A 15,020-nucleotide genomic window follows, 5' to 3' on the forward strand; every position below is an offset into this window, starting at 1 on the left:
GGCCTCAATGAGATGTTCCCTGATTCATTTGAAGTCGAATGAAGGAGGGGGAAAACACTGTCCACACATTGGTCCCAGTTGTCGCAGCATGAGGGGAAATTCAGTATTGTGTTTCTAAATTTGCAGCAGTTCTCCCTCAAGTCACTGAAAGAGACCAATGCTGGCAGGGAGGTCTGAAATGGATATTAGGACACTCTCCACATGGGCGAGGGCAAGGGAAAACAAAGGATTAGATTCATTTTAAAATGCGCTGGTGATGAAATCATATTGTAGTAAAGGATATTTGTGTTTTCTGTAGGGTACTCCTCCTGGAGACCGCCTAATCGATTTAATTTTCATAAGGTTTCCGGTCTACCACAGCCAGATTGTTTTCGGGCTACAGGCGGCAAGAGAGGCTCCATATAGTGGCTATTGTTTTGTCTAGAGCAGCAGAGTAACCAAAACACGCACACTTATCTAATTTCAACATCCCCTCCTCCTGATTTGATTTTCTTTCGAAGTAGGCTAATCCATTACCCTTCGGTGGAATGCAAAAACTTTTCACCAAGGCTAAAACCTTTTTTCCCCCCCTTGGTAATATCTGTAACATGTTCAAACAAACCTTTGCCTAAGAGAAAGTTCTCCCTGCTGCTACTGCACCTGCTCTAGCAAAGTAAAGTTGGTGCATTATGATGTCGAGTAGATTGAAATCACATGCCATTCGTAGGGATTACTGTAATACTCCCAATTACAGCACTGTGTAGGTTTTTAATCCTACCCAAACAAATTTTTCCACATCTTCCTCCCAAGTGGTCTCTCAATATCAAAATGTCCATTTTACAGAGGGCAAATCAAAATGTGCTCTCTGAAAGTTTGACTTTCAGGGGATATTCCTGAACGGTTGTTCAATTTAATGTACTGATGTTGACGCTTGAATGGGGCCGAGAGCCTGGAAAACAGCTTCTATCTCACGGCCATCAGACTGTTAAATAGCCATCACTAGCCTGCTACCACCCGGTTACTCAACCATGCACCTTAGAGGCTGCTGCCCTATATACATAGACATGGAATCACTGGTCACTTTAATAATGGAACACTAGTCACTTTAATAATGTTTACATAATGCCTTAATCATTTCATATGTATATACTGTATTCTATTCTACTGTATTTTAGTCAATCCCACTCCGACATTGCTCGTCCTAATATTTATATATTTATTGACTCTATTCTTTTACTTTAGATGTGTGTATTGGTGTATATTGTTAGACATTACTGCACCTTTGGAGCTAGGAACACAAGCATTTCGCTACACCCGCAATAACATCTGATAAATATGTGTATGTGACCAATAAAACTAGATTTGAGTGTAGGTGGAACGAATAGAGCCAGCAAAATATCCCCCATGTGCTCAAGCATGACCCCACATTAATTTGTCCACCCACTCATGCCCTCAGAGATCAGTCAGTTTGGTTCCTTCCTTTGTCTTGTCCCCCACTCGTGTCTGTATGAGCACTTGAGGTGCTCTCCAAAGCTATCAGCAGAGAGGTTGTATAAAGAGAGATCAACGAGGATCTCTACTCAGCCTGTCACACTACAAACTCATTGTGCAGCTAAATGTGTCAATTCATTTGTCTCCCATCTTGGAGCTCCTCCATCCTATCCACTCGTTTGAGCAGATATGTTGTTTTAAGGGTGTCGTTGAGATGAGTGTACTAGGCTGTACTGCAGTTAGTTTTAATGATGTATGCAAATTCAATAGGCTAGCCTACATAATACAGTTATTTGATTAAACAATGTGTTTGGCCTTTCTGAGACGAATTAAATGAAATGTAAATGCTTCGTCCATCTGTCTCTTTGCAGGAGGGGCATATTATTTGATATCCAGAAGTTTGGGGCCAGAGTTTGGCGGCTCCATTGGTCTGATCTTTGCCTTTGCCAACGCTGTGGCTGTCGCCATGTACGTGGTGGGCTTCGCAGAGACGGTTGTGGAGCTCCTCGGAGTAAGTCACCCAATCCTTCCCCACGTCATCATCCGAGATCAACATTTTCTTTCAGTTTTATTTGTTACTTTTTTTTCATTTTGATTAAATATTTGGTTTTCCCTCAAAAGGTTAACTTGAAGATTCAATAATACTGCTGAAAAAGCCTACTTTTTTAACACCATAGTTTCCACATCTCTAATAAGCGGTGAAGGATGCTTTGGGTCTCCTGATGTTCAATGTTTATTCTTAGGTTGTTTGCAAGGAGGACTGAAAAGCCACTATTGATTTAGGGGCAGCTCATGCAAAGTTAATAACGATGACGCTTCTCCTTCGAGATCTTTGAAGTATTTTAAGCAAGGCTCACTCAGCGTGGTACAATCCTGCCCCCACACAGTTTTTTTGCATTTTGCTGATTGCAGTGTGCCATTGGCGTCAAGTGTAAGCTGCAAGTGTAATGAATTGTTTTCTCTGTTCATCAGAATTTCAAGCCCCTGAATTTGTTTTGCATTTCAGTAGTGTTTTTATTTTATTTTAAATACAATTTGGTTAGATGTTTTTCCGCCTTTTTCAGATGGTGTTGGTAAAAAAAAATATTTGCATTTTACATTCCATTTTGCGAGTTAAGTTTCGAACTCAGTTGTAAAGAAGTTGAAAATAAAAGTAAAGCAAAATATTCGCTTTTTCAACTGGCCAGTATCACAGTAACGTAGCTGAACACCAGACAGCCAGCTATGAATTTGAGTGTTTCTCCTACCTCTTGGTCTGACAGTGAAGTTAATATTCTCCTGTGATTTCTCAGAGCGTGGATTGCATCATGACGGATGAGATCAATGACATCCGAATCATCGGCACCATCACCGTCATCCTTCTCCTGGGTATCTCCTTGGCAGGAATGGAATGGGAAGCTAAGGTAAGATGATAACATACAACTCGGTTTGATTGAATAGAGCCCTCAGTCATGGTTTCGATCTAGAACTTAAGGTGATATTGAACTGCAACTCATCTCTGACGTCAAGCTGAAATTGACCTCAAATAAGCAGAATTCCTTCCAGACTGACTGAATGCAGACATTGATGTACACTGTGCAGTAGGCTAGATGTAATACATTGCTCTGTTTTGTGGTTAATGCTAGTTGGGAGGTGTGGTGAAAGTGTACAGTTGAAGTCTGAAGTTTACATACACCTTAGCCAAATACATTTAAACTCAGTTTTTCACAATTCCTGACATTTTAATCCTAGTATAAATTCACTGTCTTAGGTCAGTTAGGATCACCACTTTATTTTAAGAATGTGAAATGTCAGAATAATAGTAGAGATAATTATTTATTTCTGCTTTTATTTTTTTCATCACATTCCCAGTGGGTCAGAAGTTTACATACACTCAATTAGTATATGTTAGCATTGCCTATAAATTGTTTAACTTGTGTCAAACGTTTTGGAAGGCCTTCCACAAGCTTCCCACAATTAGTTGGTTGAATTTCGGCCCATTCCTCCTGACAGAGCTGGTGTAACTGAATCCGGTTTGTAGGCCTCCTTGCTCGCACATGCTTTTTTAGTTCTGCCCACAAATCTTTTATGGGATTGAGGTCAGGGCTTTGTGATGGCCACTCCAATACCTTGACTTTGTTGTCTTTAAGCCATTTTGCACAACTTTGCGAGTATGCTTGGGGTCATTGTCCATTTGGAAGACACATTTGCGACCAAACTTCCTGACTGATGTCTTGAGATGTCGCTTCAATATATCCACATAATTTTCCATCCTCATGATGCCATCTATTTTGTGAAATGCACCAGTCCCTCCTGCAGCAAAGCACCCCCACAACATGATATAGCCACCCCGTGCTTCACGATTGGGATGGTGTTCTTCGGCTTGCAAGCATCCCCCTTTTTCCTCCAAACATAATGATGGCCAAACAGTTCTATTTTTGTTTCATCAGACCAGAGGAAATTTCTCCAAAAAGTATGATCTTTTGTCCACATGTGCATTTGCAAACCGTAGTCTGGCTTTTTAATGGCGGTTTTGGAGCAGTGGCTTTTTCCTTGCTGAGCGGCCTTTCAGGTTATGTCGATATAGGACTCGTTTTACTGTGGATATACATACTTTTGTACCCGTTTCCTCCAGCATCTTCACAAGGTCCTTTGCTGTTGTTCTGGGATTGATTTGCACTTTTCGCACTAAAGTACGTTCATCTCTAGGAGACAGAACGCGTCTCCTTCCTGAGCGGTATGACGGCTGCGTGGTCCCATGGTGTTAATACTTGCGTACTATTGTTTGTACAGATGAACGTGGTACCTTCAGGCATTTGGAAAATTGCTTCCAAGGATGAACCAGACTTGTGGAGGTCTTCATTTGTTTTCTGAGGTCTTGGCTGATTTCTTTTGATTTTCCCATGATGTCAAGCAAAGAGGCACTGAGTTTGACGGTAGGCCTTGAAATACATCCACAGGTACACCTCCAATTGTTTCAAATGATGTCAATTAGCCTATCAGAAGTTTCTAATTCCATGACATAGTTTTCTGGAATTTTCCAAGCTGTTTAAAGGCACAGTCAACTTAGTGTACATAAACTTCTGACTCACTGGAATTGTGATACAGTGAATTATAAGTGAAATAATCTGTAAACAATTGTTGGGAAAATTACTTTTGTCATGTACATGATTTGGTTAAACTATAGGAGTGGTTAAAAAACAAGGTTGGAGTCATTAAAACTAAGTGTATGTAAACTTCCCGACTGTAACTAACATGTTCATTCTGTCCACAGGCTCAGATATTCCTGCTGATCGTTCTGATTACGGCCATCTTCAACTACTTCATTGGGTCCTTGGTCCCACTCAAGTCCAAGGAGTCGCAGGGCTTCTTTGGCTACGACAGTAGGACCTTGTTTGGTTCTCCCTTTTACACAACACAAACTGACATGACTGTCAAGCAAAAGTAAAAGACAGTCCAAGACGTGTCAAACGAAATTAGATTGACACAGTACCGGTGGTTTCGTTGCGGAGCTATAATTCTGAATTCATGTATTCTTCTCTGAACTCGTGATCTGCATGACTACTGTATGCAGCATAACGTGCTGGCTAATCAAAGTTGTACTAGAGATTTTTGGATGAAGTCACAAGACCAAACCAATTGTATTATTTGTAATTCACTTTGCGACCTGGTTCCAGCTCACAGATCAACTGATCGAGTCTGACTATCCTAAGATACGCTCTGCATGCTTTGTGACTATTGCGCCCTCTTGCATTCTCTCTTGATCTGCTCACCTCTCCTTTCTCTCTATTTCTCTTTCCCCCTGCTCTCTTGCTCTAAGGTGCGATTATGATGGAGAACATGGGTCCGGACTTCCGAGGCACAGAGTCGTTTTTCTCCGTCTTTGCCATCTTCTTCCCTGCAGCCACTGGCATTCTGGCTGGCGCCAACATATCAGGAGATCTTTCTGTAAGAACCCCTGGTCATTGTTTAGAACAAAACAAGCAGATGACTTATCCCAATTCATATAAAAAGGATACAATCAATGGAACTCATATTGTCTTGATTAAAAGCTTAATGTGTGGGACTTGATATGAAATCAGTGTGGGGGACTAAGCATTTCTTTATATTCACAGGACCCACAACTGGCCATTCCAAGAGGAACACTCTTAGCCATTCTGATCACTGGCATTGTCTACCTGGGGGTTGCCATTTCTACTGGTCTGTGGAATTTCTTCTCATTTGTCCCGAACAAGACCGACTAAATTATACATATTACAGATCGAGAGTTTGTGACAATTTGTTCTCTTGTTTCTCATTAAAGGCTCTTGCATTGTGAGAGATGCCACAGGAAACGGCAATGACACACTCGGCGCACAGTTCATGGCCAACTGCACCGATGCCGCCTGCAAGTTTGGCTATGACTTCTCCTCCTGCAAGGGTAACGACGGCCAGTACAACTGCAGATACGGACTCCAGAACGACTTCCAGGTACATTACACGACTACAATACAAAGGTATGTGGACACCTGCTCGTCGGACATCTCATACAAAAATCGTGGGCATTAATATGGAGTTGGTCCCCCCCTTTGCTGCTATAACAACCTCCACTCTTCTGGGAAGGCTTTCCACTAGATGTTGGAACATTGCTGCAGGGACTTGCTTCCATTCAGCCACGAGCGTTAGTGTGGTCAGGCACTGATGTTGGGCGATTAGGCCTGGCTCGCAGTCTGTGTTCCAATTCATCCCTAAGGTGTTCAGTGGGGTTGAGGTCAGAGCTCTGCAGGCCAGTCAAGTTCTTCCACACCGATCTCGACAAACCATTTCTGTATGAACCTCATTTTGTGCACGGGGGCACTTTCATGCTGCAACAGGAAAGGGCCTTCCCAAAACTTTTGCCACATTTGGAAGCATAGCATTTCTAGAATGCCGTTGTATGCTGTAGCGTTAAGATTTCCCATCACTCGAACTAAGGGGCCTAGTTCGAACCATGAAAAACAGCCTCAGACCATTATTCCTCCTCCACCAAACTTTACAGTTGGCACTATACGTTGGGGCAGGTAGCTTTCTCCTGGCATCCGCCAAACCCAGATTTGTCCGTCGGACTGCCAAATGATGAAGCATGATTCATCACTCCAGAGAACGTGTTTCCACTGCTCCAGAATCCAATTGCGGCACGCTTTACACCACTCCAGCCGAGGCTTGGCATTGCGCATGGTGATCTTAGGCTTGTGTGCGTGGAAACTCCATGGAAACTCATTTAATGAAGCTCCCGACAAACATTTATTGTGCTGACGATGCTTCCAGAGGCAGTTTGGTACTCTATAGTGAGTGTTGCAACCGAGGACAGACGATTTTTACGCGCTTCAGCACTCAGCGGTCCCATTCTGTGAGCTTTTGTGGCCTACCACTTCGCCGTTGTTGTCCTAGATGGTTGGACTATACAATAACAGCACTGGGCCAGCTCTAGCAGGGCATAAATTTGACCAACTGACTTGTTGGAAAGGTGGCATCCTGTGATTGTGCCACGTTGAAAGTCGCTGAGCTCTTCAGTAAGGTCATTCTCCTGCCAATGTTTGTCCTATGGAGATTGCATGGCTGTGTGCTCAATTTTCTATCTCTGTCAGCAACGGGTGCGGCCTCTAATTTGGAGGGGTGTCCACATACTTTGTGTATGTCTGATTGGGTGATGTTTGCTACCTAGAACGGCAGCCATTTTGTGGCAATTTTTATCACCGTTGAGTGGTGAGGGGAACTTGAAGAAACGTACATACTTAGTCCTCTTCGTCCCGGGTGGGACAGAAGTTGTCGAAGAAAGGTATGGCCTCATGGGCTCAGCTGTTTAACCGGTATCATGCCTTTTCCTTAGGTCATGAGCATCGTGTCCGGGTTCGGCCCCATCATCACCGCCGGAATCTTCTCCGCCACTCTGTCCTCTGCCCTGGCTTCTCTGGTCAGCGCCCCCAAAGTGTTCCAGGTAAGCCCCTAGACTCCGTCCTCAGATCCTGCTTCCTTAATCTGTCCCTGCTAGTCACGTTATGCTTTTACCATATTATCCTTACTTTATGGAATAGCCTGCCGAGTTTATGCACACGTCCTGTTACAGTTCCTGTCCCATAGACACAAATCAAAGGCAAGGTTGTGATCTTGTATCCCAATGTTCCTGAGGTCATCCACCTAGTGTCCCATCTACTGATTAGTATAGCGGTGTCCAATTCCAATGGTTTTTCCTTCTCCTCCAGGCTCTATGCAAAGACAACATCTACCCCGGCCTTGAGATGTTCGCCAAGGGGTATGGCAAGAACAACGAGCCCCTTCGCGGCTACATCCTCACCTTCTGCATCGCTCTGGCCTTCATCCTCATCGGTAGTTACGCCGTCCAGGTTTAGCCATCTAACAATGACACTATTATTCACAATATGACATTCTGTAGCATGTCATGAAAATGGAATTCAGTATTATGTCAGTATATCATTCAGTAGTACATCAGTAATATATCATTTAGTAGTATAAAGTGTACTATTGAATGTCTATGGACAGTTCCCTATGAACAACTAAACTGCCATGTTTTTGTCTTTATTTTAGCCCAGTTGAACATTATCGCTCCCATCATCTCCAACTTCTTCCTGGCCTCCTACGCGCTCATCAACTTCTCTGTATTCCACGCCTCTCTGGCCAACTCTCCAGGTAAGTCCTTTTGGGACAACAACAACACTTTCCTGAGGAAAAGCAGAAAGTCTGGAATTTCAATGCGACCAAAAAACAGAGCCCCAAAGGTCCTGACTATGGCCCGAATGAAGTGATGAGTCTTAACAGTTAAGTCATTAGGCTTAAAGGTGAGATTTAATAGGAAATAGGACTTCCAGACAAATTATTTATAGGTGGGAGCAGTCCTCACTCTGTCATTCTTAGTGATATGCATGGCTCCACCGGTATGTGTTGCATCGAGTCTCATCTATCTTTGCCATTCCCCAAGTAGCTCAAGCCTTGAGATAACAGATGTAATGACATGCCTGAGTTACGGGAACGTTTTCATAACTGGACAATTGTTTTATTAAAGAATGGCAACTGCGATCTCTCTGATAAGGCCCACAGTTTTCTTCTTCAGGAAGTAAATTGGAAGAAATGGGATTGTCTCAATGGCTCTCAGTATTATGCAACTGATTGATAGATGCTTGGTTGAAAGCAATACTGCTGGGAAACCTGTACTGCTGCTTATTATTGAATGCAACACATTCCGTGTCTGACTGATGTGACTTGTGTAGAAGTCACACCTCCAGGGACTGGGGTTTAGTAGTGAGGCTGGCTTGGCATGATGGCACAGTGTCATTAAATATCACTTAGTTGAAACTGAGTGGACATCATCCAGCTTGGATCAACTGTCAGTCTATTGGTGTCAAGAAATCAAGATCTTTACTGTCATTTTTTTCGTACCTGATGGTCATCAGTTGTGCCTTAGTCAAGACGGAAAAAACAAAATGAGTGTACGAATTTGAAACAACCATTTCATTGTTGTATCATCCAGCAGTCGTTGTATAAAGTGATGTTTGTTTTTCTGTTAGTACCACACACAAAAAGCCCTAGGAGAACGCCAGGTACAGATTTTATATCTAATTCGGACATTGTCCACGCAGACCATTTAATTACACGGATTTAAAGGGTACATGACTCACCACAGGCAAGGCAAAAGACACTTGGCTTCTCGTCTCTGGAAACTCAAACTGGCAATGTCAAAGCCTTCTTTTCTGGCCACCTTTAGAGCCCGTTTTCGCTCTCCCATGAGTTGTATGTAAAAACGGGCATGGGGCAAAGAATGACGTCACTCCAATGTACCCTTTATGTCCTGTGGTTTTTGTAGTTCTTGTCCTTGTGTAACTGTGCCCACAGTTAAACTGTGCCCCATTGTACCCGTTTACTAAACTCCCACTAGTCTAGTCTCTTTAGTGTCTAATTAACTGGGATCCAGTAGTGGATGTAACATTATTGCGCAATGTTGTTTTTTTTACACCATTTTTAATCCAAGTACATATCCATATGCTCTTTCCTTAAATTAGTGACATTGCTATATTAAGCCGCCGCCCCTTTTTTATGATTCAGTCATTTCACTCATAACAATGATGTTTGTTGGAATATGTGAAGAAGTAATGCAAGTCATAAATGAACAAGAGCTCTCAGCTATGGTAAGCCGCAGCTCTTCATAGACACTTGCTGATTCTTCATAGACATAAGTGGCAGATTTGTTCTAGTCTTTTGGATTCTACCTTTGTTCATGTTCGTATGTTATTCCTTAGTTTTGGATATATAACCCATTCTAACCTCTCTACGGTCTTTTACAATAAGGATAAAGGTCATATGCTGGCACCCCTTGGTATTACTGACCGCCAAAGTGCATTTTTACGAGGGTCCTTATAAGGGAGTCCACCTAACGTTTCTCTGACCCTTAGGGTGGCGCCCCAGCTTCAAGTTCTACAACATGTGGGTGTCCCTGGCTGGCGCTGTGCTGTGCTGCGTGGTCATGTTCGTCATCAATTGGTGGGCAGCCCTGATGACCAACGTTATTGTCATGGGCCTCTACATCTACGTGAGCTACAAGAAGCCCGGTGAGTGACTCAATTTAGGCCAAGTCGGCCATCTTGGAGTGCCTCAACATCGACTAGTGTTATTTTGCCAAGATAGGTGCTCATTGAGCAACTTGGCTAACATGGCTTACAGTTATCTTACTTTACAAATATCATCACCATATTATTTCATGAATTAGTCTACCCTTTAATTGAAAAAATATAGCAATGTCCCCAAAAGAGGTCAATCGCTGTGAATTACGCCTGACCACTTAGTGTAAATACTTTCCTAGTCTTTTGATTCCACTGAAATATAAACCTTTATGACTAAGCCACATTAGCACAATGCACTGAAAGTCCCCTGATGCCCAAAGATGCTTTGAACACTCCCGAGTGACGCAGTGGTCTAATGCACTGCATCTCAGTGCTAGAGACGTCACTACAGACCCTGGTTCCCATGATCGCGAGTCCCATAGGGCGGCGCACAATTGGCTCAGCGTCGCCCGGGTAGGGGGAGGATTTGGCCAGGGTAGGCCTTCATTGTAAATAAGAATTTGTTCTTAACTGACTTGCCTAGTTAAATAACATAAATGCTTTGAACACAATGTGAATCAGGCCCCACTATTGATATTTCAAGCTTTTTTGTATTGCTGATGCATACATGTATTTTGGTGAAGTGGTAAGCATTGGCATTACAATTATGTTTTTGTTGTGCACCCTCTGCTGCAGTGCAGCCCAGGCCAACATGGTTGAAATGTATTTTTAGCTAAACGCAGGGTTGTGGAAACTGGCAGTATGACTACAGCCGAAATGAACCAGCTATTCACAATGTGATGCTGTATTAAGGTTACATTTGAATCAGAGGGCTTGCCGCTTACAAGGAAGGCAGAATGTGGGTTGTCAAAAATGAATGTGGGTTGTCAATGGCTCTCGGCTCTATTTGCAGGGTAGAACATATGTTTCCACAAAAAATATTCTGTCAACTTCGTCATTCAGTCTGTTAATTAGCATACGGATTTATAAATTCTTATTTTTACCTTGTACATGAATAGACTTCCCCTCCGATGTTTCTATGGTGATTTGCCAAAGGGCTGGCTCATTCTCCTGTTAACTTTTCTTAAGCTGCCCACCCACGCAAGGCAGCGTGACTTTAAATGGGGGGCTTTTAAATGTCGAGTGCTGGGAGGGTGAGGCGGGTGAGGGTGCGGATACATGCAGTTACATGTGCTCGACTGTATTAGTGCTCAGGCTCTCTGGCCTGGCTGTGCTGATTCTATTCTGGAGCAAGCTGGGAACTGGACTGTTGAGGCCCCCACAGAGGTAAGATGGTCGATTGGAAGTCCCCATATGGAACCGCTGGCTCTGGGTAAACAAACCTGACCTGCGCTGGAAACCCCAGGGGGAGCACCAGACACCGATATAGACATTCACAGAGGCACACTTGTATGAACAACACACACATACACAACTAGCTTCACACACTCCGTTTGACATGCAGCTATATACACAGACATGCTCTCCCTCACAGACGTACACACATTCTCACACACGCAGAGTCACAGCTTCACACACAGCTCTACACACTCATGCACAGCATCCCTACTGATGCCCACACTGCATGGGACTTGTTCCAATGTCCTGACTGGCTTAATGGTCACCCATACAGGGTCCTGACTCCAGAATGTGACGATTTTTGTCCTCTCTTCCAGATGTGAACTGGGGCTCCTCGACCCAGGCTCTGACATACCACCAGGCCCTGACCCACAGTCTGCACCTCAGCAGTGTTGAGGACCACATCAAGAACTTCAGGTACAGTGTAGAACACACTTTAACACACACACACACACACACACACACACACACACACACACACACACTACTTAGACCAACGGAATGGGATGGTCTTTGAAATGCAGTGGCCCGTAGAAAGGCTATGTTCTTAACACTCACTAAACCACCTTAGTTAAACCACCAGCGTCCTTCCTGGCGTTAGTTTCATTATGCTACTTTTTAAATATTTACTGGGTAAAATGTTCAGCGTTCACGTCATAAAGGCTGTTGCCCTGTTACTTCTAACAGTATCTGATAGGCAAATTAGATGAACAACTCCTCCACTTAATTACCCTTCCATGTTGCTAGGCAAGTTGTCACTAACACATGCCCACTGAGGTGTGCAGATCCGGTAAGGCTGCAGCAGGCTGACTGCATCCGGGTGGCAGGGGAGGATATTGCCGTTTGTCCAGTCAGGCTACAGCAGGCCCATCTCTCCGTCTCGGCATGACACATCCCCTTGGAGAGAGGGTTGTGTAACTGCACACCTGGGACAACAGTGGCAGATACTTGGCATCCTTCACACTGCCTTGGCTCAGAGGACAAAAGTGTGAGACTAAATGGTCTATTCTCGAAAAGCTCAAACGGTGGAGAGCATGGGAGTTGGGGTATAGAACCGTGTTTCTCGAAGACGTGGGCACTGCCACAACCACACAAACAAGGGGGCAGACATATTCTAGTACTAGTGTTCTGGTGATACAATATCAAGTTGATGCTTAGCTTGATTTAAATCAAGCGTACACTCTCGTTCAGGATCTTGTTCAGAAACACTGATATAGGGAAAAGCGTTCCATCAGGTCACCCTCCGAACTCGTCCGAGCCACAAAACGACAATCTCATGCTCTATTGTTCACCCGCTCACACACGGGACTGTAAGAGTTGCTGTGGACACTTTTCAGAATGTGCAATTCGTCCTGGAAGTGTTCCCATGGCAATAAACCGGCGGGTGAGGGATTATGGAGCATCTGATATTGTCTTCGGAATTCAAACGTGTTACTCCTGGACTTCTCGTTTCCCCCCCTCCTGGCTCTCTTAATCCCATGTGCTTAACATAGCTTTGATTTGATGTGCGTTACTCCGGGAGCTCTCCATCCAAGTCTGTTCCTGTTCCTCACTGAGGAGATGATTCAAACGTCTTCTCTCAAGGTCATTGGAAGACATTGAGTGAGATGAAGCACTGAGGAGTACTGTGTGCATGTGACCTGGTGAAAAAGTCAAAAGGGTGAGGCAAGCGGTGGCCATTGGTTAACCCTCCTGGAGAGGTAGTGGGTGCATGTTTTTGTTTCAGCTCTGCGCTAAACTGACCGAAATCTACTAAATCAGCTGCTCATTAGAACTTTGATTAATAGAATCAGGTGGGTTGCAGCAGGTCTGTAGAAAACACCTGCTCATCAAGTATATCTCCATGAGGAGGGTTGGCCATCCTTGGGTTAGATATTGGCGTCCCTAGTATGTGTACCATTTACTGTTAGCATGGATACTAGCTAAATGCTGTTTTTGTATTGACTATGTTTTACCACAGACCCCAGTGCTTGGTGATGACGGGATACCCCAACTCCCGTCCGGCTCTGCTCCACCTGGTCCACGCCTTCACCAAGAACGTGGGCCTGATGATCTGCGGCCATGTGCGCACGGTGAGTCACCAGAGACTTCGCCTACCTGGAGACCATTTTGGCTCCATCACATAACTGTTCCATAGCACACAACAGGGCCATTTTGGCTCCATTTCACAATGTTTCACTCTTATTTTATAGCATACCCTAACCTTAGATTACTAATCTCAATGCAATGTCATAATTACTTCTAGTTAACTACCGGTGACTAAGTGCTCTATTAACTCCCATTAGAACCAATTTGCGGGGAAACAGAACACAGTGGCTGCCCTATTGTTTTGGACCTTGTTTGTTGCGTTGCTCATATTTATCCCGTTTACTTTCTAATCCACATTTCATGTTGATTGAGTCGTTGCTCCCAATTAGCGATTTTCTTCTCCTTTTTTGTCATGACTTTTAGCGACTTTTTAAAATAAATCCCTCATTTGTGCGTTACCTGGGGGCAATAAAATAACCGCTCCATTAAAGTGGTGTGGGACTGGGGAAATGTAATCGTCCCCGCGCTGTGCCCACAACGCTCTCTCTTTCTCTCTCATAAACACACACACTCTCACTTTCTCTATTCTTCCATTAACACTGTCAAAAAAGAGTGAGTGCTCCAACACCAGCCAATGGTAAAAACATTCCCTCTTAATGGCGGTACATTTTTCTGGCTAAGGGCTGCTTTTTACGCTAAAGCACCTCTCTTCAGAAATAAGGAAGAGACTCCATGTGTGGACCTTTTAAGGAGTGGCTGTTTTGAATTGGGGCTTCTTCCAGGAAAACTTAAGATCCTTTGACGGTAATTGGTACGGTAAATATATCCACCACCTGTGATTTTTGACTGTGCAAGGTGGAACTACATCTATGTTTGTTAATGAGTTGCTAAATGCTACACTTAGCCTTTAGCGGGACTGTTCTTATCTATGTGTGTTGTGTCCACAGGGCTCCAGAAGGCCCAACTTCAAAGAGCTGTCCAACGACCAGACGCGTTACCAGCGCTGGCTGCTGAAAAACGAGACCAAGGCTTTCTACACCCCTGTGTTTGCCGACGACATGAGACAGGGCACCCAGTATCTGTTACAGGTGAGAACAGACCAACGCTGCAATTGGTGGAAGCGGCTGTAGTTTATAAGTACAACATTTTTGTTCTATATAAACTCAGCAGAAAAATAAACATTCCTTTTTCAGGACCCTGTCTTTCAAAGATAATTCGTAAAAATCCGAATAACTTCACAGATCTTCATTGTAAAGGGTTTAAACACTGTTTCCCATGCTTGTTCAATGAACCAGAAACAATTAATGAACATGCACCTGTGGAACGGTCGTTAAGAAACTAACAGCTTACAGACGGTAGGCAATTAAGGTCACAACTATGAAAACTTAGGACACTAAAGAGGCCTACCTACTGACTCAGAAAATAACCCAAAAGAAAAATGCCCAGAGTCCCTGCTCATCTGCATGAACGTGCCTTAGGCATGCTGCAAGGAGGCATGAGGACTGCAGATGTAGCCAGGGCAATAAATTGCAATGTCCTTACTGTGAGAAGCCTATGACAGGGAGACAGGACGGACAGCTGATCATCCTCGCAGTGGCAGACCATGTGTAACAA

At 43.9% G+C, this 15,020-nt stretch overlaps 1 protein-coding gene across 2 annotated transcripts in view; it reads left to right on the top strand.

Annotated features, from left to right (window-relative positions):
• LOC139551717 (solute carrier family 12 member 2-like) overlaps positions 1-15,020 on the top strand; it is a 98,626-nt gene that overhangs the window by 41,675 nt on the left and 41,931 nt on the right. For both annotated transcript variants that reach the window (XM_071362991.1, XM_071362993.1), the window contains exons 5-17: positions 1,842-1,981; positions 2,763-2,873; positions 4,724-4,832; positions 5,270-5,397; positions 5,565-5,649; positions 5,753-5,919; positions 7,298-7,405; positions 7,671-7,794; positions 8,014-8,115; positions 9,873-10,028; positions 11,696-11,795; positions 13,339-13,450; positions 14,354-14,494. In XM_071362991.1, the coding sequence (XP_071219092.1) occupies positions 1,842-1,981; positions 2,763-2,873; positions 4,724-4,832; positions 5,270-5,397; positions 5,565-5,649; positions 5,753-5,919; positions 7,298-7,405; positions 7,671-7,794; positions 8,014-8,115; positions 9,873-10,028; positions 11,696-11,795; positions 13,339-13,450; positions 14,354-14,494 (1,583 nt within the window). The remainder of the gene's footprint in view (positions 1-1,841; positions 1,982-2,762; positions 2,874-4,723; positions 4,833-5,269; positions 5,398-5,564; positions 5,650-5,752; positions 5,920-7,297; positions 7,406-7,670; positions 7,795-8,013; positions 8,116-9,872; positions 10,029-11,695; positions 11,796-13,338; positions 13,451-14,353; positions 14,495-15,020) is intronic.

Source organism: Salvelinus alpinus, chromosome 24 (assembly GCF_045679555.1).
Source record: "Salvelinus alpinus chromosome 24, SLU_Salpinus.1, whole genome shotgun sequence".
NCBI lineage: Eukaryota > Metazoa > Chordata > Actinopteri > Salmoniformes > Salmonidae > Salvelinus > Salvelinus alpinus.